The 27,219-nt window shown below is 51.6% G+C and overlaps 1 protein-coding gene across 4 annotated transcripts; it reads left to right on the top strand.

Moving 5' to 3' along the window:
- The first annotated feature begins 196 nt into the window (after positions 1–196).
- RNASET2 (ribonuclease T2) lies at positions 197–25,464 on the top strand. Of its 4 annotated transcripts, none has more exons than XM_024744893.1 (10): positions 197–334; positions 426–516; positions 5,976–6,036; positions 9,234–9,289; positions 10,598–10,655; positions 14,065–14,138; positions 18,266–18,379; positions 21,983–22,025; positions 23,415–23,486; positions 24,287–25,464. In XM_024744893.1, exons 3-10 carry the CDS (start codon positions 6,004–6,006, stop codon positions 24,476–24,478), a joined length of 642 nt encoding a protein of 213 aa, XP_024600661.1. In that variant the 5' UTR covers positions 197–334; positions 426–516; positions 5,976–6,003; the 3' UTR covers positions 24,479–25,464. The 4 variants fall into 4 exon arrangements, with proteins under 4 accessions (XP_024600661.1, XP_024600659.1, XP_024600660.1 ...); XM_024744891.1 differs by lacking the exons at positions 197–334; positions 426–516 and adding exons at positions 2,715–2,848; positions 3,011–3,178; XM_024744894.1 differs by lacking the exons at positions 197–334; positions 426–516 and adding exons at positions 3,054–3,178; positions 5,633–5,787.
- Positions 25,465–27,219: the final 1,755 nt, after the last annotated feature.

Here is a 27,219-nt window from a genome sequence, read left to right as displayed (position 1 = left end):
GAAAGCCCTCCCCACGGAGGAGTGGTTTACACGGATGGACAATGGTTCAAGGGAGAACTAGGTTTATGGGAGGTGATTTTGTTTTAAGAAATGGATATTTTTAGCCTAAAAGAAAAGAGAGGGAAGAGGACAGAATTGTGGGGTGTGCCTAGGTTGTTTAGAGGAAGTGGTTAAAGGAGCCTGAAAGAGGCAAGCAGTTGGAGAAACGGGGAAGGCAAGAAAGGCACAACGCTGCATAAGACCACGGAGGAGCTCATGCATTCCATCCACAGGCGCTATTTTACTGAGCACCTACTACTTGCCATCCATCGTGCCAGGCAGTGGGGACTCGGTGGTGAGTAAACTAGATATGAGTGTTGACTTGCAGTCTACAGGGAAAGACAGAAGTGAATGGAATAATCACACACATATTTCATTTCAAACAGTGGTGTGTACTATGTGGGTGAGTAACAAGCCGTGTACTTGGACAGTCCTGGATGGCAGAGGAACCTGAGGAAGGCATATTTTACTCAAAAGGTAAATACGAATGGGCATTAACTAGGGTAGCATGTGGGGATGGGGATGGTGTGAGGGGAGCATCTTAGCAGAGACAGTGGCTGAGGAATGACAAGGCCAGCGTTTGTGGGGTGGCTGGAGCCAGGGCCTCTGGGATGGATGTGCACTTCCGTCCTGCACAGCGATCTGGTCTGCTGAGCTGTGAGGTCCGAGCAGGCTAAGAACTTTGATGCTCATCCAAAGACCAATGGGGAGGACTTCCCTGGTGGTCCAGTGGTTAAGACTCCACACTTCCACTGCAGGGGGCGCGGGTTCGATCCCTGGCCAGGGAACTAAGATCCTGCATGCTGCATGGCCATAAAAAACAAAAACCAGGGCTTCCCTGGTGGCGCAGTGGTTGAGAGTCCGCCTGCCGACGCAGGGGACACGGGTTCGTGCCCCGGTCCAGGAAGATCCCACATGCCGCGGAGCGGCTGGGCCCGTGAGCTATGGCCACTGAGCCTGCGTGTCCAGAGCCTGTGCTCCACAACGGGAGAGGCCACAACAGTGAGAGGCCCGTGTACCGCAAAAAACAAAACAAAACAGAGATCAGTGGGGAGACCCAGAAAGTTTTTCCAGGGGAGTGACCTAATTAGATCCACACCTAACTGTAGAGCCACTGTTGTCCGATGCAGTGAGGCCAAACAGACCCAAACATGGGAATTTGAAGCAGAGAAAGGTTTATTGCAGAACTAAGGAAGGAGAACAGGCAGCTTGTGTTCAAAAACCCCGAACTCTCCAATGGTTTTCGGGGAAGAGTTTTTATAGGCAAAATTTGGGGTGAGGGCTGTGGGGTGTGTGGCTTCTTCTGATTGATGAGGTAACAGGGCGGGGCGCCAGGAATCTTGTGCTCAGCCTGAAGTTACCATCCTCTACCTGGGTGGCGGCCCTAGTTCCTGTAGAGAAAGATATATCGATACATATATACATATGTGTGTGTATATATATATTTATCCCTTGAGGAGGAACTAGGACTCTGCTTTATCGCTGCACTGCTTTTCCTCTGTCTCTGTGTTCCTTCACTTCCCTAATTAGTAACTGCTTGAATCCACCCTTTGGAGCTCAGGGAAGGTCTAGGAGGCTGAAGCCTTTTGCTACAAACAAGAAATGGGGACCCAGAAAGGCTTTTGTACCTGGGAGGGCACCTACGGTCCCACTTGGTTTGCCCACCCCTTGGCAGTAGAGGGGAAAGGGAAAGTTGACAGAGCCCCAGAGAACCCAGGGGCCAGGCGCAATCTCTGAGGGTTAGTTTCTGAGGTTGCAGGAGGAGGAGTGTGGATACAGGACTGCGCAGGATGTGGCAGAGGTGGGCAGGCGGTCATACAGGAGTCCACTACCGCCCGCTCTCCCCCGCCCATGGAACTGAGCATCGCTTTGATGGATCTGCACTTCCCTGGTTCTTAGACCCAGGACATTCCCTGTGTGGTTGGAGGAGGGAGCCGGCACAGGCTTGATTTGCCGTTGCCCGTTGCTCCTGGGGGCAGGCTCAGCCCCGACGGTCCTGCAGCTCTAAGTCTGTGAAGTGCTGCACACAGCGGGGCCCATGTGAATGGAGCAGAGACCAAGGGAATCGCGTGGGGTCACGGTAGGGGGGCCCTCTGCGGTCTTGGAGCTGGTCAGACATGATTGCCCGGGGATCGAAGGCTGCCCCTAACACCCCTGTGGTGGGGAGGACATGGCACACGCGCCTCTCTGCCTGCTGGGTCCCGAGGGTCGCACCTCCTTGAAGACAGCCTGGCCCCAAGGGAGCAGCCTCCTCCCCGCACTTTTCTGCGGCCCCAAGCCGCTGTCTCCACACACTGTCCCACTCCTTGACGGGCTGGCCACTTGGCCCTGACCGCACCGGCTCCCGGGCAGCTCAACGCCGGGAGGAGGAGCCGCGGCAACGAGGACATCAGAGAAGGTGGCTTTAAAGTCGACTTCACGGGCCCGGGCCAACGGCGGCCGGGAACTAGACCGAAAGGGAAGCCGCGTCAAAGAGGCAAAGGGGCAGAAGGACTGACCTGGGCCGGGGGCTTGTCCTCCCGATGGGGGCGTGTCCTCCAGAAGGGGCGTGTCCTCCAGAAGGGGCGTGGCGTCGGGGCCTCACGTGGCGTGTTCGCCAGCGGGGCGCGCGTCCGTCGCACAGGGGCGTGGCGTTGGGGCGCCCTGGGCGAGTCCGAGGCTGTGGGCTGGTCCCGGGCTGGGGGCGTGACGTCAGGCGCCCGGGGCGGAAACAAGCAGGGCTCGGCTTGGGCCGCGGGGGTCCAGGCGAGGGTCTCGGCGAGGGTCGCGTTGCGCGCGGGCTGGGACTGCTGTGCGCCTGGAGGTCCCGGTGAGGTGGCGGAGCCCATGGGGCTCCCGGTGGTCGGCGGGCGGGGTTCCGGCGCCTCTCGGGGGCCCGCCGCGTCCTCGGCCGTGGGCAGGGGTTGGACGCGTTGCTCGGTGGCCTCCGGCCAGGCGCAAGGTCGGCTTAAGGAAATCTGCCCCTTTTTAGGGAAGCGCAGGGCCTGGCGCTGGACAAGGCCTCGCGCCCTCGGAAGGCCGCGCCTTGGTACCCCTGCGGGGTCCTCCGCCGGGTTCGGCCGATGAAGCCCGCAGCCCGCCTGGGCGCCCTGTGCCTGGCGCTGTGCTGCCTGGGCGGCGCGCGCGGGCTCTGGAGGAGGTGAGCTGCGGAGGGGCTCGGGGGGACGGGAGGGCCTGCAGGGGGACACGGTTGCCCGGAGCCACCGAGCGTCCCCCGGAGGCCTGGCGCGCACGCTTTCCGTCCAGGGTCCGGTATCCTGGTGAGGTGGTCGTGGTTCCTCTTTCCAGGTTTCTTTTGCCCTTCCTCCGCTCCCTCTCGTTCCCTCTTTCCGTCCTTTCTGTTGCAGCTGACAGTGTACGGGGCAAACAGGCTGTCTGGGAGAGGAGTCTCATTTTACTAATGTAGTGGAGACCGAGATTTGAGAACCAGATTTTAATTTTCTTCTGTTTTATTTGGGTAATGCTTCAGTTAACAGAAGGATTTCATACTTACTAAGCAGGCCTGGGAAAAGGTCAGTTTTCTTTTTTAAAAAACTTGGGTATATTTTTTTCAGAACATTGAGTAGAGTTCCCTGTGCTATACAGCAGGTTCTCATTAGTTATCTATTTTATACATAGTAGTGTATATATGTTAATGCCAGTCTCCCAATTCATCCCACCCCCTTCTTTCCCCCCTTGTTGTCCATACGTTTGTTCTTTGCATCTGTGTCTCTATTTCTCCTTTGCAAATAGCTTCATCTGTACCATTTTTCTAGATTCCACATATATGTGTTAATATACGATATTTGTTTTTCTCTTTCTGACTTACTTCACTCTGTATGACAGTCTCTAGATCCATCCACATCTCTACAAATGACCCAACTGCGTTTCTTTTTATGGCTGAGTAATATTCCATTGTATATATGTACCACATCTTTATCCATTTGTTTGTCGATGGACATTTAGGTTGCTTCCATGTCCCGGCTATTGTAAATAATGCTGCAGTGAACATCGGGGTGTGTGTGTCTTTTTGAATTATGGTTTTCCCTGGGTATATGCCCAGTAGTGGGATTGCTGGATCATATGATAGTTCTATTTTTAGTTTTTTAAGGGAAGTTCATACTGTTCTCCATAGTGGCTGTGTGGAGAAAAGGGAACCCTCTTGCACTGTTGGTGGGAGCGTAAATTGTTTTTCTTTTTTAGGGAACCACCGTTGCTGTTTTATCACTTTAAAAAGTACCATTAAATTTCAGTTTTCCCAGGAAGTGTATTTTCTGAAAAAGAGCTCCATTAATTAACTAATTGTTGATGTCAAGTTGAGAGTGTATCATCGGAGAGGTAGTGTGGTGCATGGGTTGAGTATGAACTGCTAGCTCATATCCAGATGTAGGACCTTGGAGCTCTCCATCAAGGTCGTTCATCCTAAAGTCGAGAGAGTGACAGCACCTGCCTCCTAGCCTTGGTGCCAGGAGACATCAGTTAAAGTACAGACTGTGCTTAGAACCATGCCTGCCCGATAGTAATCAATCCATGTCAGCGAAGACGTTAGGCTGTAGTATGTGGTCACCTCCAGCTGATTCTCGCGATTCGTGCCACTGATACAGTTGGCGAGCAAGCATGGTTTCGAGAACATGCGGGTGATTCAGACCCTGAGGGCCTCACGGGTCAGCGGGTGTTTTCCCAGGCCCTCTTTCTCTGCTTAGTGGGCCTTTCTCTTTACAGCACAGTCAGCACCTCCGCCTTGGGAGGACGTTTCTCTCTGGGTGGTAGGTGGTTATTGTGTGACAGACGTTGTGAGTCTTGGTAGTTTGATTGTAAACTGCATACTGCTGGTCTAGTTTTCCCGGCCTCTGCCTGACCTTCCAGCCTCAGTTTCCACCTATGTGAAAGACGGTTTTCGTACCCGGAAAAAAAAAACAAAGAAAACCTCTTCTAATGCTTCTCCCAGCCCTCATGTTCATGCTGCAGTTCTCTTTTCTCTTGTACTGAGCACTTGCTCATTAGTTCAGACTGAAAAAAGTTTCGAAATATCGTGAATTCTCTACTTATTCAGCAGTACTCAACTATTTACAAAACGAATGTGTAAGAACTTAGTACTGTTTTGCTGTTGAGTCTTTGCTTCTAAAAACGCATTTATCCTGAATTACGTGTCTGCTCGAGTTGTATCCCCTGTTGCGGCTGCTGTTTTCCGTCTGTACAGCGAGTATTTTCACAAGCCGGTCTTTCTGCCTGTCTCTGTGTGTGCTAAGCCTTGCACACCTGGTGGGAGGGAGGGTCCCCGTGTGAATGCTACTCCATGACCCCTCATGGAGTCTCAGGGAGGGACGGGTGGGTTTCACGGGGACGTGGGAAGGAGCCCCTAGGATCAGACGTCACCCATCCTGCAGAGAATGAGTAAAGATTCCCGGTGGGTGGGGTGGTGCAGCAGCCTCGCGTGCCACCCTAGGTGGTGTTCTGTGGCCATGTGAGCTACGAAAACCATTCTGTTTTCAGGCTTCTGGGTCTCACAAATGCTGCCGAGGGGTAAGGGGTCTGTGTCTGCACCGCGTGAACACCTGAGGGGAAGGGCGCCTTCTGGTTCATTCCCTCACTGCCACTCTCTGCTCCCCTTCAGCGGGGCCCCTCCTGGCTGCCTGATCCAGAATCTCCACCCTCTCCCCACCTGGCAGGGCAGGCCTGCCGTCCTCCTTAGTCACAGTCCTTGGCCCTCGGCGCTGTGCGTCCCCGCGCGTCCTCCTTCGGCACGGCCGTCGTCCCCCTCGCTGGCAGGTGCGCTGCGGGACGGTAGGGACCCGGCCCCCCCGCCGTGTCAGGGCCGCGTGCGCAGCCGCAGCGCCGAGCCTGCGGCGGGCGCCCCCTGTTCCCCGAATGAACGCTGGCGTGAGTGGATGGATGAATTGATCTTTGTGTAACTTTTTAAAAAGCTCCTGAAAAATACGTCCCTTGTCTTTTAACAGTGACAGCCATGAGTGGCATAAACTAATTATGGTTCACCACTGGCCTGCGACAGTGTGCAAGGTGAGTTCTGCCTCGACCGGCCCCTCTGACCAGTGACCCCCCCACCCCCGGTGAAGAGGAGGTTGCCCAGCAGGTTTTCTCGCCAAGCGCCTCTTGCTGACGGAACCTCCCGGCCTGTCCTGCCTCACAAGGCGGCGCCTTCCCGGCCGGAGACCATCCCTCGGGGAGGGCCTTGCGCGAGGTTCAGGGGGCGGTGACACAGGCCCACAGACAGCAGGGGCTGGCTCAGGCATCACGAATGTATCCTCCCAGTTCTGGGGGCCCGAAGTCTGAAAGCAAGGTGCGGCAAGGCCCTTCCAGAAGTTTCGAGAGAGAATGTGCTCCAGGCCTCTTCCTGGCTTGTGGCGGTGCCGGCGCTCCTTGGCTTGTAGGCACAGCCTCTGCCCCGCCTCCGCGCCGTGGTCTCCATCCGTGTGTCTGTTTCTTTTTTTATTTTTCCATTCCTTTTTTTAAAAAAAATTAATCAATTTATTTATGGCTGTGTTGGCTCCTCATTTCTGTGCGAGGGCTTTCTCTAGAGTTGTGGTGAGCGGGGGCCAGTCTTCATCGCGGTGCCCGGGCCTCTCACTATCGCGGCCTCTCTTGTTGTGGAGCACGGGCTCCAGACGCACAGGCTCAGTAGTTGTGGCTCACGGGCCTAGTAGCTCCGCGGCATGTGGGATCTTCCCAGACCAGGGCCCGAACCTGTGTCCCCTGCATTGGCAGGCAGATTCTCAACCACTGTGCCACCAGGGAAGCCCCCGTGTGTCTGTTTCTTATAGGAACCCCAGGGATTGCACTGAGGGCCTACCCTCTTCCAGTCTGACCTCCTCTTAACTTGATGACACCTGCAGAGACCCTGTTCCAGATAAAGTCACGTTCAGAAAGGCCTGCGGTTAGGACTTCAGCATGCCCTCCGGGGACAGGCCTTGACCTGTCCCCTTCGTCCACTATCGCAAGTCTCGTTAAAATGTCTCCGCCAGAGCCTTGCCGGCCTCCTTTGCTCCACTTGGCACAGATGGCGCCTTCCCTCCTTCAGGGTGGCCTCCGTCTGGCCCTGCCTCGCCTGGTGCCCTTGTCCTTGTAGAGCGTGTTGCAGAGGCCCTGTCCTGAGCGCAGCCAGCTGGCGCCCCTCCTGCGGCCTGCGGGCCGTGTCCCGCCCCCGTGCATCTTGGGGGCAGTTGTCGCGCCGATCCTGGTGTTGGTGCCACGACTCTAAAGTCGTTTCAGCATATTGCTCAGCTGGCCCTAATTTTTTTGACAGTGTTTCTGAAATTTTGACTTGAAAATTCTCAATTTTGAGGCCTTTCCGTAAGTGCTGGGAGGCGGAGGCGTGTAAATGGCAAAGCCTCATCACCACAGCATTAGCTACCACCCCCGCATCACACGGCCACCACGTCTTTCTCGTGCTGAGAACATTTGGGGTCTGCTCTCTCCGTAGCATTCAAGCGCGTGAAACAGCATTATTCGCTGTGGTCACCGTGCTGTTCGTTAGGTCCCCAGGCGTGTTCATCTTATAACCGGAGGTTTGTACCCTCTGAGGAGCATCTCTCTCCCCATTTCCCCAGCCCCGCCCCTGGCAGCCACCACGCTGCCCCTGGAAACTCATTTCTAACAGGGGATCTCTTACTGTATTAGACTGCTCTGGTTTTAGTTTCCCAAACTTTACAACTTCCTGTGTCTTTCTCCCTCTGGTGCTGGTTCTTTGCTCCAGGGTGGGGAGGACAGTTGGCGGTGGGTAGAATGGAGTTGCCTGTAAGCTGTTTTCAGTTTTGTTGGGAATCTAGCTCTCACTCCTACGTAGTGAGGACGCAGGGGAGCCGTGGGTTCCTTCAGGAAGGACCTGTGTGTGGAGCTCCTACCCTGGGTAACACTGGGAGATTTGCCTTCAGGGCCTGGGACGAAACTTGTGGGTGTTCCCGTGTGCTGAGTAAATATGCATGGAAGTGCATTCCTGCCTTGAGGCTTCAGAAACGAGATGAAAAAATCAATTACTAGCAAAATATCACTGTTAGGGGATTCATCTTGATCCAGGGCGGCCACGATAAGGGTCCTGCTATCCCAGTCAAGTGTCATCCCGGGGACAGTGCCGTCTCTGGGCTCCTGCCCCTGTGAGCGATGTACGCGTCACAGGTGCAGGGACAGGTCTGTCCTCAGTGCTCAGCATGGCCCCTCACGAATGCTTGCTGACGCGGGAAAGGAAGCGGCACCTTGACCTCAGTTCCCTCCGTAAAGGCTCATCTGAGACGCTGGGTGTAGAGCTGGGGTAGAAGATCCCCGCTGGGGCCTGTCTGCCCGTCCCCAGCCTCGCACTGTGGGAAAGGGCCCGCCTGCTTTGCATGTGGTTTCCTTGGGGATGAGATGAAGTCCACGACCTCTTGCTCTGATCCCACACTTTGTCCTCCCGCCCTCTGTCCCCTTGTTCTGTAGCCTCACATCAGACATTTCAGGCACCTAAACCAGGCCTGCCCTCATTTCCAGAGCAGCCGTAAAAAGCAGCAGCCTCCCTACGTCAAAAGGTGATTCAAACAGGAGGGGCTTGCACGTCAGCAGGATGCCTCAGCACTCCTCACCAGACCCGGCATGTACTATTCATTTGCTTATTCACTGTGGGGCTACTGGGCCTGGGTTCTGACCCACTGCCTGATAGCTGAGGTGATTATTGCTTTGGAAAAACCCCATTTTAGCTAAACAATTTGGAGGTCCCTGAAACGTGTTACACTGAGATTTTTATCTCTAGAGTTTATCTTTAATGTTAAGGATATGCTCCTATTCTCACCTTGGCATTTTTCTTGGCTCCAGATTTTCAATACTTCTTATTCCACTGTTGTATTTGGGCCTGGTGCCTGAACAAACTTGAGTTTAGCAGGATACCGTCAGCCTCTTGTTCTCATTTTTGATTGTATGACGAGAAAATTATTCATGGGTAAGTATGAGTGTATCCATCAGATTGACTTAATTTTCAAGCACATAAAAAGAACAAAAGTAGCTATTAAATTCTGTTTTCCAGATCGTTGGTTCACTCATTTGCAATGGAATATCCAGCCGCCCCCCTCCCCGTGGTATTCTCATGAATATTGCTTATGGTAGATTACCACGGAACTTATTTCGTGTTAGTCGTGTATTGGATCTCACTGATACTTGTCAGAAGAAAGGAAGGTTGTTAAGTGTATTTAACAAACAACAAACCAGTTTTCTTCTCTGTCTTTTCTCCATAGGAAGTTAAGAACCACTGCAAAGACCCCCCAGATTACTGGACCATACACGGATTATGGCAAGTACTTCATGCGTTTAAAACTTCAGCAGCCTCAGAAGCTGGCTGACCTGGAGATCTAGCTTGAGTCTGATCCCGATGTGTATACTTGCGATTTCTGTTAGGAGTTTACTCAATGGACCAGATCCTTATTGAAAAACATCTTTAGTCTTTCTAACATAACCCTACTTCTGTCGTACTTGAGTTCTGTTTTGGTAGAACAGTAACAGTCTAGTTTAAATATGCATTTAAGGATTCTCAGTATATTTTAGATCACTAAATCTTAATTTTCTTATTTTCTTTTGGGGCCAGTAAGTAAATGCATAACAATAAATAAATAAATGTGTGTATATTACATATATATGATGTGTATGTATAGTATACGTACTTCACAGACACCCAAATTTATTTTTCTGGTTTTGCCTGCATTTTGTTTAGTTTATTTTTTTGTTGTATGTGTGTATATTTGTGATGTTAAACTATGTGTGCTAATTTACCCAAAGGGACCGGCCTGGTCCCCCTTCTCCCCGAGAGGAGGGACATCCTGGCTCGTGCTGGGCTGCTCCTCAGGGACAGGGGTCAGCAGGAAGCAAATTAAACCGGGGCCTGAGGACCTGGCCTCATCCCACCTTTGGGTTTCTGGGATTTTGCTCACGTCCTCGGCTGTCCTTGAGCTGGGGGACGGCACCCAGCGCTGTGGGAGCGGGGCTGGTCTCGGGTGCTGGGCTGGCCTGCCGACCCTGGAGAAAGCAGGTTTGGTCCCTCATGATGTCAGCTGCAGGTGGAGGCTGAGAGTTGACACGTCCAGAATTAGACACGTGAGGACAGCGTCACATGCGCAGGTCGGGAGGGTACACGTGCTCGGTGCTGAAAGAAACATACCAGCCAATCTTAAGCCGTCACCAGGCACTTCTGAGCACGGTACATATGTTGTCCCATTAATCCTCGTCGCCTTTAAGGAGACGGGAACTCATGCTCTTCTCACACTGTGGCTGATGAGTGGACATTTGCAGACTCAGAATCCGGCCAGAAATCCCCGCCGGGCCGGCTCCGGAGCGCCCCCTACCGGCTTGTTTACTTTGCTTCCTCTGCTAGGAAGTCGGCCGGTTTGCATTGTGCCTGGATGTTTTGAATGACTTTCCACTTTGAAAGAAACTCCGATAGTGACCGCTTGTACCCGAGCATGACTCACGTGGCAGAAGGAATTCCCAGTTAGAAGTCACCTCCCTTTCGTTCTCCACAGACCTTAACGCAGGTGTTTTCTCATGCCGTTTGGAACCAGCCCAACCAAGACTAATTTCTCTTTATTTGTTCAATTTTAATTTCAAGGCCTGATAAAAGTGAAGGATGTAACCGATCCTGGCATTTTAATCCAGAAGAGATCAAGGTATTAACTTTTTTCTTTACTTTTTATTTTATATTGGAGTATAGTTGATTAACTATGTTGTGTTAGTTTCAGGTGTACAGCAAAGTGATTCAGTTATACATACGCATGGGTCTACTCTTTTTCAAATTCTTTTCACATTTAGGTTGTTACATAATATTGAGCAGAGTTCCCTGTGCTACGGTTACCCATTTTAAATAGAGCAGCATGTACGTGTCAATCCCAGTCTCCCAATAGATCCATTCCTCCTCTAAGTGTGCCCTCGAAGTCATGCTTTAAGGTGTATTCACCGGCATTTACTGATATCTGAGATAGTCCCACAAGGTAAATGCGATTTGCATTTACTTAAATCCTCCTCTGTCCTGGGCCCGAAGCGCCGCAGTGACGGTGAGGTGACCCTGGCCCCAGCCCGTGGCCCGTCATCCCTGCTCCGGGACCCCCGGCCGCTCAGCGTGTGCTCAGGCGTGTGTGCGCGGCCCTGGCTTGCAGAGGCGCCGTGGCCCCCAGGCTGTCCTTGCTGGCTGCGGGCAGGGCGGGTTTCTCAGTGGGCCCCGTGAGCAGCGAGGGAGCGGTGGGCCTTTCTAGGACAAAGGCTCGTGGTACAGAGGGACTCCTGGCACTGGGGTATACGAGAGTTGGTAGCAGACGCTCCTTCCGCACGTGCACACACACCTACACGCGCATACGTGCACACGCGTGTGTTCACCTCTGCACCGGGTGCTGACAACCCCTCATGTGTGACTAGTCAGCTGTCGAGGTAACTAGTACCTGGATTCACAGGGCAGGGCCTGTGCGGCTACTGAGGCCTCCCTGAAAACATGGGGTAGAATTACGGACCCTTTCCAGGAGTATATGGCCCCCAGGAGGACAAGGTAATTGTTCCAAACCCATCACAGGTTCGAGTCCAAATGGAATTATTTCCTCCTCTTTCCTTCTCATGAGGACCTTCAGTGCTGTGAGCCTAGAGGCCTGAGAGGCCGGAGCCCCAAAGCCCGGTGAGGTCTCTTTCCTCAGACATACTTTTCTCTTCCTGGACTGACTTCGACCGCCCCTAATGCTCCCAGTTAGAGCCTTGTGATCCTGCAGCGGCATCCAGGTTAATTTACTCGTAACGGTGTTCTGCGTGCCTGCGTTGTATCAGGCACCGGGCCAGGGGCTGGGGACGTGGGGAGCAGAGCAGGACGAGGTTTCTGGCCACCTTGCCTGCAGCCGGGAGCCAGCACACACATCACAGAGTGACAAGCAGAGTGCCTGGGCGGAGAGTACTTAGAGCCTAGGACAGTGGACCTGGGCCGGGCTCCCCTGAGGAGGTGATAGAGGGCTGGTGATAGAGGGCTGGTGATAGAGGCAGGAGACGGGAGAGGAAGGCTGGGGTAAGAGCATGTGCAAAGGCCCCGGGGTAGGACGGAGCTTTTGAGAAACCAGGGGTGAGCAGTGGGCCGGGGCAGTGTTGAGGGCCAGGTCCTACAGAGCCTGTGTACTGGTTAAGGGTCGTTTGTCTGCGTGAAGACCCAGAGGGAAGTCGTTGGAAGCATTCAAGCTGGAGAGTGAAGGAAGCCAGTGTGGCTTTTCTGTGGTTGCCCCGGCTGCCTGCCTGTTAAGTGAGGAGGCTCTGCAGGGTCCCTGCCAGAGGCCAGGAGCCTGGAATAGATGGAGGCTGTGGGGATGGGGGGGGAGGAAGCAGCAGGCAGGACCGACTCCGGGTGGGGGCTTGTCTAACTAGGTGGGTGTCAGCCTCCTTCCCCGGCCCAGGGGACCACGCCTTGGCAGATGGGATCGAGGGTCAGCTGTGGACACATTGAGTTTGAAGTGCCCTGGAAGCATCCAGGTAGGGTAAGTGTGTCAGGAGAGAGGTCTGAGCTGGAGATGAACTTCGGCATCAGCGCAGTCAGTAAGGCGTACACGTGAGTGCGGATGGGGTAGTGTGGAGCTGGCAGGGACCAGCCTCCAGTAGCCCCGGCGTTTAGAGCAGGAGGGACGAGGGCCACGCAGAGAAGCAGCCAGAGGGGAGCTTCGCGAAGGAGTGTAGCCAGGGTTCCTGAAGGGAAGGCAGGGGGCCCTCTGGATGGAAGGCTTGCGGGCCCAGGCCACGAGGTGACCGGCAGCTGCCCTTTGTTCAGAACAGTGTCGCTTTACTTGCTTTGTAGCAGAGTGTCCAATCTAGCATCTGTCCCAAACAAAAGCAGCCTAGTTTGGGCAATAAAGTATATCGTCGCCCTGCTCCCCCGAGGGTTATGGGGGCTGAAGCCAGCTTGGGGCAGGCGGAGGGTAGGTGGGAATGGAGACAGTCGGGGAGGGCAGCGTCCGGGGAGATGTCCAGCTGTGCAGGGTCGGGGGCGGTGTGTGAAATCGGTTCATAGCTGCTGGGTTGATGGGAAGGACCCATCACGGCGGGAGTGGTGGCGGGACTGAGAAGGTGAGGTCATCCTGGGCCTGGTTACACACCTTTTTTTAATGGAACCTTTCCTGGCCTCGTGTGTGTGTGGGAATTGGAAAGTAAACTTGAACGCTGTTCAGTTTAGGGTGACTGACCGGTGTAGGGCTAAGACTGCCCAGCCCAGACAAGCTCTTCTCTAGGGACAGCGAGAACTTGTATTTTGTGTTTGATTTCATTAGTAGACACTATTTTTTTCGAGCAGTTTTAGAAACCTAAAACGGAAAATTTAAGTGGAAAGGACAGAGTTCCCATACACTTCCCCCCATGCCCCTACCCTGTACAGCGTTCCCCAGTGCAAACATCTGCGTTAGTGAGGTACACGTGTTACAAGTGATGAGCCAGTATTAATACTTTATTACCAACTAAAGTTGATAGTTTACATTAGGTTCACTCTTCGTGTTGTGTGGTTTTTATGGGTTTGGACAAATGTGAAATGACATGTATCCACCATTATAATATACACCGTAGTTTCACTGCCCTAAAAATCCCCTGTGCTCAGCCTGTTCATCCCTCCCCAGCCTCAACCCCTGGCAACCCCTGCCTCTCACTGTCTCCATTGTTTGGCCTTTTCTAGAACGTCACGTAGTTGGAATCATACGGTAGGTAGCCTTTTCAGGTTGGCTTCTCTACCTCAGTGATATGTACTAAGGTTCCTCCATGTGTTTTCGTGGCTTGATAGCTAATTTTTTTAGCGCTAAATAATATTCCATTATCTGGATGGACACAATTTGTTTATCCATTCACCTGTCAGAGTTGTATTTTCAAATACACTTTCATGATTCCCCAGATTTCACATTTAGATGTGTCTTAAGAAACACTTCATGCCAAATAAGCCCAGAATCACTTTACTCACCTGAGTGTTACTAATTCGCAGAGCTCAGTTCTATTTATGTATTAGCTTCTCAGATTTGCCTTCTAGGTTTTGAGTTGTTAGGTCCTACCTCGATTTATTCTTATTGCTGTCACTCTGCACAGGACCTTTTGCCAGACATGAGGATGTACTGGCCTGATCTGCTGCATCCGTCTCCTAACCGCAGCCTCCATTTGTGGTGAGTGAGTTCTGGGGGCCGTCACGAGCCTGAAGCACAGGTGTGAGAGCTTCGGGGCTGTTCCGGATGCAACTACGGGAGCACAGGTAATGTAGAACCTGTCTCCCAAGGCTCAGAAGAGGGAGTGGCCTTTCATCTGCTGTGCCATTTTTGGAGCTGGTCTTCAACGGATAAAAAAATGAGGGCAGGTAGAATTTACTTTGTAAACTTGCTTTTTAATCTGTTAGATCGTTCATGACTTCGTTTTAAAAACGTCCTCTACTGAGGCTTCATTAAGCCAAATACTTGCCTATCTAAGATGCCATCGCTCCAAATCAGGCAGGAGAGAATGTTTCTCAGGGAAATGGTGCTGTTGTCCTGAAATTGATAAGAAAAAAGAAGACATCCCCACAAGACAATGACCTCTCTCCTGTGACTCAGGGCGGAGAGAAGGTGAGGTCTTCACGGAGGCTGAGCCCCGTCCGTCCCAGTGTCCTCAGTTCAGCGAGAGCTGAGCCGAGGAGAAACGTGCTCTGTTTAATTCAGCAGACCTTTTTAAATGGTTGCTTTTGGAGAAGATAAAGTTGACATTCCTTTTATTTACATTGCGTTAACCAAAGATGATTCTTCAGTTTCTCCCTCACTGCAGGGTGGTAATTTATAATTCACATGACAATGAGTCAGATTTTGTCCCAAGTGATTAATTAACTTTGAAATATTTTTTGTGTAGACTCTTCAGGAAGAGTTAAATTTGGAGAAAAGCTTTTTGAAACAAAATGGAGTGACAGTGACGTCTGGCCCCCTGGTTCACTGGTGTTCGGTTTGAGTTCACTCGAGGGTGCGTGGCAGGGAGAGGTGTTTTAGGACGCGTGGGTCTGGGTCTGGGGGCTGCAGTGCCCCCTGCACGGGAAGAGAGAAGCCCCCCTGAAAGTTCGGGAGACGAGCGGTCCAGGTCTCCAGTGCTGGCTCTGTGCGGCCTGTGTTCTAGGAAGCGGTTTCAAAGTAGATTATGGCCTTGATGAGTTGAAATCGTGAAAAACAGTAAAAAACTTTCGGATAGCACTTCACAGTATACTTCAGAGCAGAGTCTTTGGTGACTAAGTGAGCAAAAGAGAATATTTCCAGTTGTTAGGATGTTCCGTGATAGAGTCAATCAGATTTTTGTCAAGTGGTTTAAGAACACATCACTAAATGTACACAAAGATGGCCTCCCATGAGCTGAGTCCTTCAAGATTTGATCCAGTGGTGTGGGCGGAACACACATTCAACTTTGTGTTCTAATAAAGGCAAAATGATTTACCTTTGCAGGATAAATTACACACTTAAAAACTGTTGTTCTAAATGGAAAAGGTAATATCGCACTCTGGTGAATATTTATGCCTTTGGATGTGGACTCGGCCCCCGTGGCCCTGCCATTACCGGCCCCCTGGTGATTGCACTTGGGTAGCTGTGGCCCAGGTCGCCTTGGTGTGCAGGTGATAAAGCGTCCATGGAGGCACCCCGGCCTCTCCTGTCCTTAAGGGGCAGGCTCACGTCCGAAAACTTCTCTCTTCAACCTCAATTAAGATTCATAGATGCGAAGGAGAGGGTCTTGGTATCTCTTGGTGCTCAAGGTAATTCCCTAAGATTAAATCTATTAACACCATCAGCCATCCTGAAAAATACCACGTGCACGACCCTCTGCAAAGGAGGATTTTTGTTGGTTTTTTGATTCTTGTAAGAAAAAGAGCGAGAGTTTGGTCATTCCTGGTTGGCGATGCAGCCTCACTGTGGATGGTGTCCCTGGGCCTCAGCAGGAATCGTTGCCTCTCATCCCCGAGACAGGCCAGGCCAGGCCGTGGTGGAGGGTGACGTGACGTCACTCAAGTGCCTGCTGGGGGTGAGAGGGCCACACCATAGTCGCGTCTGATTGGTGACAGACAATTTCGTGTTAAATGGAAAGTGTCCGATTCCAAAAGATGTGTGATTCGATGTTTTGAACGACGGTAATATCAGGACTTTAGCATCCTCTTATCTCTAACGTCTATTGAGTTAAACTTGCTCCAGGGAGACTTCCCTGGTGGCGCAGTGGTTAAGAATCTGCTTGCCAATGCAGGGGACACAGGTTCTGTCCCTGGTCTGGGAAGATCCCACATGCCGCGGAGCAGCTGAGCCCGTGAGCCACAACTACTGAGCCTCCACTCTAGAGCCCACGGGCCACAACTACTGAGCCCGTGGGGCACAACTACTGAACCCGTGCACCTAGAGCCCGTGCTCTGCAACAAGAGAAGCCACCGCAGAGAGAAGCCTGCGCACCGCAGCACAGAGTAGTCCCCGCTCGCCACAACTAGAGAAAGCCCACGCGCAGCAACAAAGACCCAACACAGCCAAAAATAAATAAACTAAAATTAATTAACTAATTTAAAAAAACTTGCTCTAAGGACTTCCCTGGTGGTGCAGTGGTTAAGAATCCGCCTGCCAATGCAGGGGACACGGGTTCTGTCCCTGGTCTGGGAAGATCCCACATGCCGCGGAGCAGCTAAGCCCATGTGCCACAACTACTGAGCCTGTGCTCTAGAGCCCACGAGCCACGACTAGTGAGCCCGTGAGCCACAACTACTGAAGCCCGTGTGCCTAGAGCCCGTGCTCCACAGCAAGAGAAGCCACTGCAGTGAGAAGCCCGCGCACAGCAGCGAAGACCCAACGCAGCCAAAAATAAATAAATAAAATTTAAAAACAACTTGCTCCAAGAATAACAGCAGTGGACATCTTGACTGTTATTGCAGGCTAGGAATGTTTGGCCGTGTGTGACGTGCTTTGTGAGCCTCAGCCCCTCACTTCTCCAACAGCCCCTGCAGGACGTTCTAGAATTGCTGCCCCTGTCCTACAGAAACTGAGGCACCCATAATTCAGTTACATGTTCAGTTAGCTGGAAAGAGTCTCCTTTTTCTCCTTCATAGAATTTAGAAAGTTATCAGATACATCACCCTGGAAGCTATTCTAGATGAAGAAAGTTAATTACTTAATCTACTTTTATTTTTCCTCATGGCTTTCTTAGGTCTGAGAGACTTGTAGCTTACAGCCATTGCAGTCACTTAGAACTGGCACTCTGGGTGATGTTATCAAAGGATTAGTGCACATTTACATTGTATTTCTGGGAGACTGCATGTGGGTTCCTCTTGAATGCTTGCATGAACATTTTTTTTGAACTCTTCATGAATTAATCACTGATAAAGCTGAGGAAAGCTGATGCCTGTTTTGTTTTTCCATGCTAACCATGGTTAACTTCTGAATTGACAAGTTGTCAGTCATTCTAAAGTGGGTATAAATTACGTTCAGCAGTTGATTGGATGGCAGCGCAAGACAGTGGGAAGGGCCCTGAGCCTGGGATCGGGTGCAGGTCAGGGGCTACCTGGCCGGGTGGCAGGTAAGCCAGGTTCCTAGCCAGCCCCTCTGAGCCTCGGTTTGCCCGTTTCTAAACCAGCAATAATGTTTTCACTTTGCAGAGTTGTGAGAATCAAATGAAGAATGGGAAGACATTTTGTAGAACTTTAATCGTTGATAAAATGTGAGGAGTTATGACCAATAGCAGTGTTTTTCTTGAATACAAGTAGCTGCTTGTTCGCAGACACTTGGCTGGGCTGTTGCTTCAGAACAGGTGTCTGTGTAGACGGACGTCTACGCCGTAAGCAAGTGGGGAACTGGCCCCAGGCAGTGTTGGTGATTAGTGAGCCTGCCTTTTCTGTGCCAGTGGCTGTTCAGCCGCTCCTGTGAAATCCCCTGGCTGGCAAGCCGTGGCTTTCCGGGAGGACGCCCAGTGCCATGGGATTCTGTGGGTGCCTGAGCGATGGTGTTCTCTTTTTTCTCAGCTTGGGTTTGTTGTTAATTGTCGAAGCGAACTGGAGCAGATGAGCAGAGGACGCCTGGAGGGCAGTGACGAATGCTCGTGGAGCTCGTGCTGGGTTCAGGGGCCTCAGTCCTGAGCGGGGGTGGGGGGCTTTGAGTAGCTGCCCGTGTTGAGGTGAGGAACTTTACCCCTCCCGCTTTGTGAAAGCAGCAGCATGCCTGCCCGGGAATGCCCTGCACAGAGAGGAGCCCATGCAGACGGTTTACTGGGAGGTAGTTTCATTACTTTTTAACCAGAGATTTTTAAAAAAACATCCTTACAGGAAGCATGAGTGGGAGAAGCACGGGACCTGTGCCGCCCAGCTGGAAGCCCTCAATTCCCAGAAGAAATACTTCGGCAAAAGCCTGGATCTGTCTAAGGAGCTTGCCCTGAACAGGTGGGTCACTTGGTCCTGTAGCCTCGCCTTCCTCGCCCCACTCTCCCAAGTCACCCCAACCCTGGAGCAGCATCCCTGCCTCCGCTGCTGGGGACCCGGGGAAGCGGCCAGTGGGGTCGTCCCCGAGAAACAGCCACTCCCCCCCTGAGCCTTTCCAGATGCCTGGGGGCCCCGACCACTCAGAGCAGCCTGAGAGCCTCGGGGGGCTCATCAGACGTACTTGAGCCTGAGGCGGGCAAGACCGACGGGGGCACGCCTCTTAGCTGTGGATCCTGATAGAAGCGTTTTGCATTAGCAAGACCCGCATGCCCGGAATCCTTAGGTCTTTGCTCTGGTGCCCCGCGACAAGCAGGAGGGGGTTCGGGGTGAGGTCCTTGAACCCCTAGCGATGATCAGGCCCCGGGTGAGCTCTGGGGACTCGGAAACCCAGCGAGGGCCCTGCTGAGAGCCAGGTTTGACCCAGGAAGCTGGGGGCAGGCCGGCCCACCATATAGGCAGCATTTCTTCCTCTCCTTCATCTCGGTGCTCAGAACAAACCGGGAACTAGTGTAAAAGCCGTGGCGGGAGGTGACACAGCTCACTTGGGCCGAGCAGAGCGCGCCCAAGTCCTGTGGAGAACCTTTGCGTCTCCTTGAGACGAGGACACCCCCATCGGTTCCTTGCACCTGCCCCGACGCCCCAGCGTTGGGGGCTCCACGGGACGTGTCCCCGTCCCACACCCCGCCCCGCTCACTGCGATCAGAGCGGAGTGACAGCTGGGATCTGGGTGGGAAGGATCCAGGCCAAGGCGGGAGGGGAGCGCCCTTCGGGAGACGGGGAACCACAAGGCACACCCGAAATCAGGCGCTCAGCGCCCTGGCTCCCGATGGGGGCCAGTCATGCAGTCGTGTAGCTCCTCCCTCCTCGGGTCTGCTCGCTGCTGTGAGGTGCTGGGGGCCGCCCGCGGAGCCCGAGGTCGCCTCCAGCTCTGGATCTGCAGGGCTGAGTGCCCGCGCTAAGGATGTGATAGAAATGGCAGCCTCTTACACATCCTGGGTGTCCTGCAGGGGCTTCGTGCTGGAAGCAGAAGAACAGGCCCTGTGAACACATTTCCCCACTGCAGAGGTCCCGGGGAGAGGCAGCCCAGGGCGTGTCGGGCAGCGCCCAGCGCACGAGAGCCACGGGTGCTTCCCACCCACCAGCCCCCGAGGGAAGGAAGGTGCCCTCTGTTTCCCACTGCGGACCTCACGGTCCCGATTCATGAGCAGCATGAGTCCCACTGCACAACGAAATGACTCAGCCATGCACACACAGGTGTCCCCTCCCTCTGGGACTTCCCTCCCATTTAGGTCACCACAGTGCATCAGGTGAGTTCCCTGTGCTGTACAGCGCGTTCCCATCAGTTTCTATTTTATACAGAGTATCAGTAGTGTATATGTGTCAATCCCAGTCTCCCACTTCCTCCCACCCCACCCCTTTCCCCTTGGTGTCCATACATTTGTTGTCTACGTCTCTGTCTCTATTTCTGCTTTGCAGCTAAGATCAGCTGTACCATTTTTCTAGATTCCACACATATATGCGTTATTACACGACATTTGTTTTTCTTTCTGACTTACTTCACTCTGTATGACACTCTCTAGGTCCATCCATGTCTCTACAAATGACCCAGTTTCATTCCTTTTTGCAGCCCAGGTTTTATTGAATCAAACAGGAAAAGGGGAATAAACCAACATGCTGACAGTTTTAAAGTCAAATATCTGAATAATTCGTCCCTTCATCCAGCAGCTATTTATTAAGGACCTCCTGCTTAACGCTTTTTGAATGCCGGTGGCTTTACCTTTATACACACGGGTGCAAAGCTGCTGAATTCTGGAATCACTGGAGTGTGTTCACAGGGGCCCGCGGAGTGAAAGGCACTCCTGGGAATAGAATGTCTGTTAAAAACTATGTAGAGGGCTTCCCTGGTGGCGCAGTTGTTGAGAGTCCGCCTGCCGATGCAGGGGACACGGGTTCATGCCCCGGTCCGGGAAGATCCCACATGCCGTGGAGCGGCTGGGCCCGTGAGCCATGGCCGCTGAGCCTGTGCGTCTGGAGCCTGTGCTCCGCAACGGGAGAGGCCACAGCAGTGAGAGGCCCGCGTACTGAAAAAAAAAAAAAAAACTATGTAGAACAACCACAGAGAAATCCTATTCTTTCCCAGTTTTTCCAAGGAAAACCTAAACTCTTAGTACTCATAAAATTAAAATTGAGTCAAAACTTAAACATCCCTTCTGTTTTCTCTAATTATAAACCATTACTACAGATTGTAATTTTCTCAAAGGTAAGCCTGTCACATTATCCTAAAGTAGCAGTTTTAAATTCAATTTATAACATAGAGGTAGCAAACCTGGAAAAATGTGAAGTATCTTGAACCGAACCGACGCTCTCAGAGTACCCACAGATATGGACCAGGGGATTGATGCCAAACCAATCAACTCGGTAGGAAAAATTGTACTCTATCCTGGTCTAGATACCAGGTTTCCCCCAACATTTCTCCCTCTCTTTGCCTTATTTCCTTGATGCCCTAACCTAGGAGGGCTCTAGAGCAGTGTTACCCCAAAGAAATAGAACTCAAGCCACATACATGGTTTTAAATTTTCTAGTAGCCCAATTAAAAAGAGCAAAAAGAAACATTGGTTTTATAGTGTATTTCGTTTAACCCAATATATCCAAAATATCACTGCAACTTGTAATAAATACTTAAAAATCATTGAGAAGTTTTGCATTTGGGGGCATAAAGTGTTTGAAATCTGGCATTTATCCTACGGTGACAGCGCAAGGACGGGCAGTGGGTGTGTGTCTTCAAGGACCTCTTCCCGCTTGTTCTAGGACCACACAGCAAAGATCCATAGGTCACCGATGTGCGGTCTCTAGAGAAACTGTCTCGTTAATGCTTTTGCCAGAAATCATGACTGAAGGAGGCAGGGCCCGGCTGGAGTCCTGTTTCCCTCAGGCAGACCCCTGTCTGATGATGTCAGCGCCTGGGGTCCCTGCATCTTCTCCACGTGGTCACAGCTGGGATGATCCAGAGCCGTGATGGGGGATACAGAGCATTTTTGGAATTATTTAATCTGAGAATATTTTCACGCCGTACTCTGTCATTTAGTAAGTTAACCATATCATACTGTGATTAGCATTCACTAGAGCTGGTTAAAACCACGTGCTTTAGGAAGTGATTCCAGGCTGTAGGGATTGAACCTGTTTTAAAGATCTGACCAAATGCAAGGTTGTTAGGATAAGGCTAGAATCCCAAATCAATTGCTAAGTGTCGTTTAGGACAGGCGTGGCAGATGTGTGGTTATGTGATAGCAGCTCCAGTTGGTCGCAGCCATCCGGACCACTGCCGAGAGGTTCTGGTGCTGGAAGGGGGGCCCAGATCAGACACGCGTGCGCCCAGGGTAAGGGGAGGTCCAGGCGGCCTGAGCACCATTTATGTGCTGCCCTTGTCAACAGATTTATTGCCCCAGGTAATAGAAAGTACACACTTTCCTTTAAGTGTCTTCATTTTTACTGTGAAATATGGTAAGAACAAGAAAGGAAAATGGACCTTCATTATAGTTATTTTTCTTTTACTTTAAATTTTAGCACGCTTCAAAAATTGGGGATAATACCATCTACTTACTACCAGGTAAGTCTTGCTTTCAGCTTAATCAAATGTGTATCCACTAACTGGGGACACCTGGCCACGTTCAAGTGTCCCACCAGCCTGTGAGCTACACTCAGGTTTTAAAGCGACCCAAACCAGACCCTCCGACCTGACTACTGTGTTTCTAAATAGGTTTTATTTAAATCTTGTGTTCCTCTGTGTTTTGAGTGTAAACTAAAGGCTACTTAAACCGATGATTTTGAAGCAGATTGACGATTTCATGGTGAGAAGTGTGTTCCGGGTTCTGAGAGGCAGGTAGAATATGTAGTTGGAAACCACCGTTTTATAATAGTTTGAGGAAGAAAGTGAAAATTTGTTTTTATGATATAACTATGCTTTGTTGCGTGAGACTACTAGAAGTTGAAACATGGCAGAGCCTGTTGGCTGGTGGCCTCTACAGAAGGTCGTTGTTTCCACCCAGGGTGACCCTCTGTGAGCACAGCTGTGTTTGTGCTCAGCCAGGCCACCCCTGGCATCGGTGGCCGCCAGACCACAGGCCTCAAGTCTCTGCTCTGTGGCCCTTTGCAGATATAAAAAAAGCCTGAAGGTATGGCTATAAAAAAGCCCGATATAGGATATAAAAAGGCCTGAAAGTCACTGATTTTTGCAATTCCGAGTTCGGTGCCACGGGTGGATGCTGAACCATCGTTCTGGTCTCGTGACAGTCGGTGGAGCTAAGTCTGCACTTGAGTCTTGCTCTTTGTATCTGCTATTTTCGTCCCTCCCTGGAGAGTAGGGACCAGAGGGAACAGTGCCCTTCAGGAGTGTCAGCTGCCCTTTGTCCATCCTGCCAGGAGGCCGTGAGGCAGTGTGCTTGCCGGCCCCTTGGTTTCATCTGGACTCCTGTTTAAGTACATAAAGGGAATTTTTGACATCCTTGCTCAGATCTTGACGTTCAGAGAACTGATTTCGATTCTAGCAGAAGCAACAGTGACAGCACGTTTTCTGAGCGCCTTCTCTGTACTGGAGGCGTGAGGTTTGGTGTCTGCGGTAGCGTGATGCATGGCACAGGCAGGGTCCTGACCTCTGATCTCCTAGCAGGAGAGTCTCTGCTTTCAAAAGCACCCGGCCTCTGGGCCCTGGGTCAGGACCGCGAGGAGAACGGAGACCCTTGTAGAGCGGCTTGTGTGGATTCCGGTCTGGAGCGGGGAGCCCAAGGGGGCAGCCTCGTCTCCTTCGGGGGTGGGGGGCAGTTCATTCACCAGCATCTTCCAGTTCTATCTGTGAGCCAGGGGAGCTCAGGGGGATGACGCTGTTGTCGGTTGTTTGCGTTCGTGAGAGTAGAAACCCGTGTCACTCGTTCTGAGTAAAACGGAACTGTTCATTTTCTCTGTTGAAGTTTCATTTCTAATGCACTTTATCTATTTTCAGATTTCAGATATTAAAGATGCCCTTGTCAGCGTGTACGGAGTCGTGCCCAAAGTCCAGTGTCTTCCAAAACAGGTCAGACGTGTGATGTCTTCCTTTCTGTCCGCATCAAGAAGACAACTTCAGTTTTTCTGAGAGCTTTGTCCTCACCGTGAAGTTCCCAGGGCAGAGTGGTATACGTGTGGGTGTGCAAACGGGCTTGTGCTGTGTGTGCATGGGCGCACGCGTGTGTGTGTGTGTGTGTGTGTGCGCGCACTTTGAAATAATAAACTGTCTTTTGACAGCGTGCTAGGATGGGGCTTGTTTTCTGGCAGCTTCCCCCTAACAAGAAGGCTCCCGTCCTGGAGGGGTGGTGCAGTAGGGGCGAGGCAGTGTGGGTATATTTTGCAGGTAAACATTTCTCAGTGTTCGCATTGTTAGTCTTAGACGTTTCAGTTGTAGTTACCTGTCCAACTCATAGACGGATTGTACTTTCTTTTGTCAGCTGATGAAGTCTTAAATTCGTTTAGCGATAGGGTGCTGTTTACCTACTTATCTACAAAAAGCCGTGTCTTCTCCTGGGACTGTGAAGCAGATGCGGTGCATCCGGCTGTGTCTGCAAGCACTGTTACCGATGTGTAAATTTCTAAGCTGAAAGTGGGGTCCCTTCCCTCACGCCGCCAGCCTGGCGTGGGGGAGTGGCTGGGTGGTGACCACAGGTGCTGCCTTCGGCCCCAGCCCCACTGCACTGCTGGAGCTAGGCCTGCTCCTGGAACATGGACCCTGGCTCCAGAGCCACCGCTTTTGTTTTTCTTCAAGTTGTAAAACTCGCTGATCATAGAACCGTCATGATGGTCCAACCTGAATTCTAAGACGTCTTTTGTTCCTCATTGCAGGGCGACGAGGAGGTGCAGCTCCTTGCGCAGATTGAGGTGTGCTTCTCCAAGGACCTGCAGCTGCAAAACTGCATGGAACCCGGGGAGCCGGCGCCCCGAGGGCCGGAAGCGAGGCCGGCGGCGAGCCTGGGGCTGGAGATCTGCAAGGACGGCGTCCTCTTTTACCCCGCACTCAACAAGACCAATCACTGATGCCCACATTTTGTAAATAGTCTTTATTTTGAAAAGCAAGAGGAATTGACAAACCACTGCTTTTTAAAAAGCAACTCCAAAGTGAAATCTCCTGTTTACAACCTCCTTTACCTAAGCCTGTTCTGTTTGTTTTGCTTTGCACTCCGTGTCTGGGAGTTGATTTTCGTGGTACATGTAAAGATGGGGTGAATACTGGGTACATTGAAAGGGAGGAAAGTTCCCCGCCCCTTGGCTGCTTTGTGACTGCAGTACAGCTTATGGTTTTCTTTTTCTCTCCTTTATCAATCTCTGTGACAGCCTTGGAAGACAAATCTGGGCAGATGGTACCGATTCAGGAGAACTCTCTCCTGTGTCCCTCTCAGTGAGCTGCCTTCTCGCTCTGAATACTCCTGGGGGGCCGTTGGGACCATCCCTCGAGCAGGAGCCCGGGCCACCTCGCAGGGGGTGCACAGGAGGGCGTCTCCACCTCCGACCTCAGGGCTGCCGGCTCCTGTTCCGTGGTCACCCCCCAGTGTCTCCCTCGGTGACCTGGCATGGGTGGGCATGGACATGTCCTCTGAGGGTGAGATGCTCTGTGGCAGGGGAGGGGTGGGGAGGCGGGGTGCTGCAGGCTTCTCTCTTCTCGCCAGAGGAAATCTGGGTGCATGACCGAGTGCCAGCCAGCACCCCCAGTCAGTGGGCTCTCCTCCCTGCAGACCAGAAATGCTGCAGGTCAGTCTATATCTGCTTTCCTTTCCTTCTGTCGGAAGGCAGCATCAGGCCTTAGAGTGCTGGGGCTGACGTGGCCCCAGGGGCGGGCTGCATCCTTGGGTAGTGATGCCGGTGACAGGGCTTGTCTCGGAGATGATGCGAGTCCCAGCCTCAGGTGGGCTGCTGCATGCATGGTCCTTACCTGCTGAATGGCATTTCACCTGTAAAGTGAGGATACCTAAAGTGGTCTGTGAAATGGACTTCCTGTGCTTTATTAAAACTACTTTTTAACATTATTTCTCCCCAGTCTCTGTCCTTTTTAAAAATGTTTTTAGCTGTGTGGGCTAAACTGTGACGCCCGACACTGTCTTAATCAGGTTGATATTGCCCTGTTTCTTTTACTTAAATTAGAACTTACTATGTGCCAGGCGTTATGTTAAGCACTTAAAAATATTATTTAATCCTAAGAACAAGCATATTTTCAAAATAATCCTATCTTTAAAAAATAACCTTGGGGGCTTCCCTGGTAGCGCAGTGGTTGAGAGAGAGCCCGCCTGCCGATGCAGGGACACGGGTTCGTGTCCCGGTCCGGGAGGATCGCACATGCCGCGGAGCGGCTGGGCCTGTGAGCCACGGCCGCTGGGCCTATGCTCCGCAACAAGAGAAGCCACCACAATGAGAAGCCCGCGCACCGCAACAAAGAGTAGCCCCCGCTCGCCGCAACTAGAGAAAGCTCGTGCGCAGCAACGAAGACCCAATGCAGCCAAAAATAAATAATAATTTAAAAAAAATTAACCTATTAAATTGAATCACTATGAAAGGTGACACTTAGGAGTAAAGTCTGCTTTTTCATGTTGTATAATTATTATTAGCTAACAAGCAAGTGTGATTGATTCTAATAGCATAAAGTTTTTTTAAAAATAGTGAATTTCTCATCAGAGGAAATCCTAATTTTATTTCCATTCTGGTGAGTCTCCAAGGCTTTTTGTGTCTTCCTAGGGCCACCATAGCAAATTGCCACAAACGGGGCTTCTTGAAACAACAGAAATGGCTTCTCTCACATTTCTGGAAGCCAGACATCTGGGACCAAGTGTCAGCCTCGCACTGAAGGCCCCAGGGGAGGATCCTTCCCCATCTCTTGTGGCTTCTGGCAACCCTCGGTTTATAGACACATTGTTCCAATCCATCTGTGGTTTCACATGGCTTCTCCCTCTGTGTGTCTGTCTGTCTGTCTGTCTCTACATCTAAATCTCCCTCCTCTTTCTCTTAGAAGGACACAGTCGTATGGACTAAGGTCCACCCTAACAAACTCATTTTAACTTGACTGTATCTGCAGAGACCCTATTTCCAAACAAGTTCACATTCACAGGGGATTCGAATGCAGACATATCTTTTGGGGACACATTCACCCACAACACCTGCAAACAAGCAGGACCCATCGGGCTGTGCACCTTTGTACCCTTTCGAGCAGACCTTGCTCAGTGCCTTGTCTAGCTTCTCCACTGACCTATTAGCCTCATAAGAAAATGAAGAAGGAAATCTTTGAAGAATGAACACAGGTAAAACCCCTGCGATTGAGTGGCTTGACTTGGTCAGGGCTGAAGGGGTTTCTTAGACAAGTTTAAGGTTATTCTTTGTCACTTTTGCCTCTGTCATAATGCACGAGGACTCAGATGAGACAGCAGCACCTGAGATGTGTCTGTTCTCACAATGTGTATGTTCAAGATGGAAGTAGCTTAGTTACAGCCAGGTGGGCCCTCAGGTGTGCTCTATATGCATCAACTTCTGGAGGCAAAGGAGGCAGCAAACAGCCCGACCCCGGGGGCAGAAGGTGAAGGGGGGCGGGATGGTTGAGAAGGGCTGTGAAGGTGGGTTCCATGGGGCCGGTTGGCTGGGATGTGTCTCAGCGATCATTCTGGTTCAATCTCTCCTGGTACCCAGTGGGTCCTTTCAAATATGTAGGTTCATGTCTTTTATCTCTGGAATGTTTTCAAGGGTTATAGTTTTAAATGTTAGTTCTGTAATGTTTTAATTTTCTTCTTCGAGGACAC

The sequence above is a fragment of the Neophocaena asiaeorientalis genome, unplaced genomic scaffold (genome assembly GCF_003031525.2).
Source record: "Neophocaena asiaeorientalis asiaeorientalis breed wild unplaced genomic scaffold, Neophocaena_asiaeorientalis_V1.1 scaffold649, whole genome shotgun sequence".
Lineage (NCBI taxonomy): Eukaryota > Metazoa > Chordata > Mammalia > Artiodactyla > Phocoenidae > Neophocaena > Neophocaena asiaeorientalis.
The sequence above is the reverse complement of the archived record's forward strand: the minus strand, read 5'-3'. Positions and strand labels throughout refer to the sequence as shown.

What these genes read in the sequence shown, in the direction of transcription:
- RNASET2 (XM_024744891.1), top strand. Translation starts at nt 3,102, where the DNA reads ATGAAGCCCGCAGCCCGCCTGGGCGCCCTGTGCCTGGCGCTGTGCTGC. An exon ending in TACCATCTACTTACTACCAG is followed by an intron (nt 22,026 to 23,414) that starts GTAAGTCTTGCT and finishes ATCTATTTTCAG; the next exon opens with ATTTCAGATATTAAAGATGC. An exon ending in TCCAGTGTCTTCCAAAACAG is followed by an intron (nt 23,487 to 24,286) that starts GTCAGACGTGTG and finishes TCCTCATTGCAG; the next exon opens with GGCGACGAGGAGGTGCAGCT.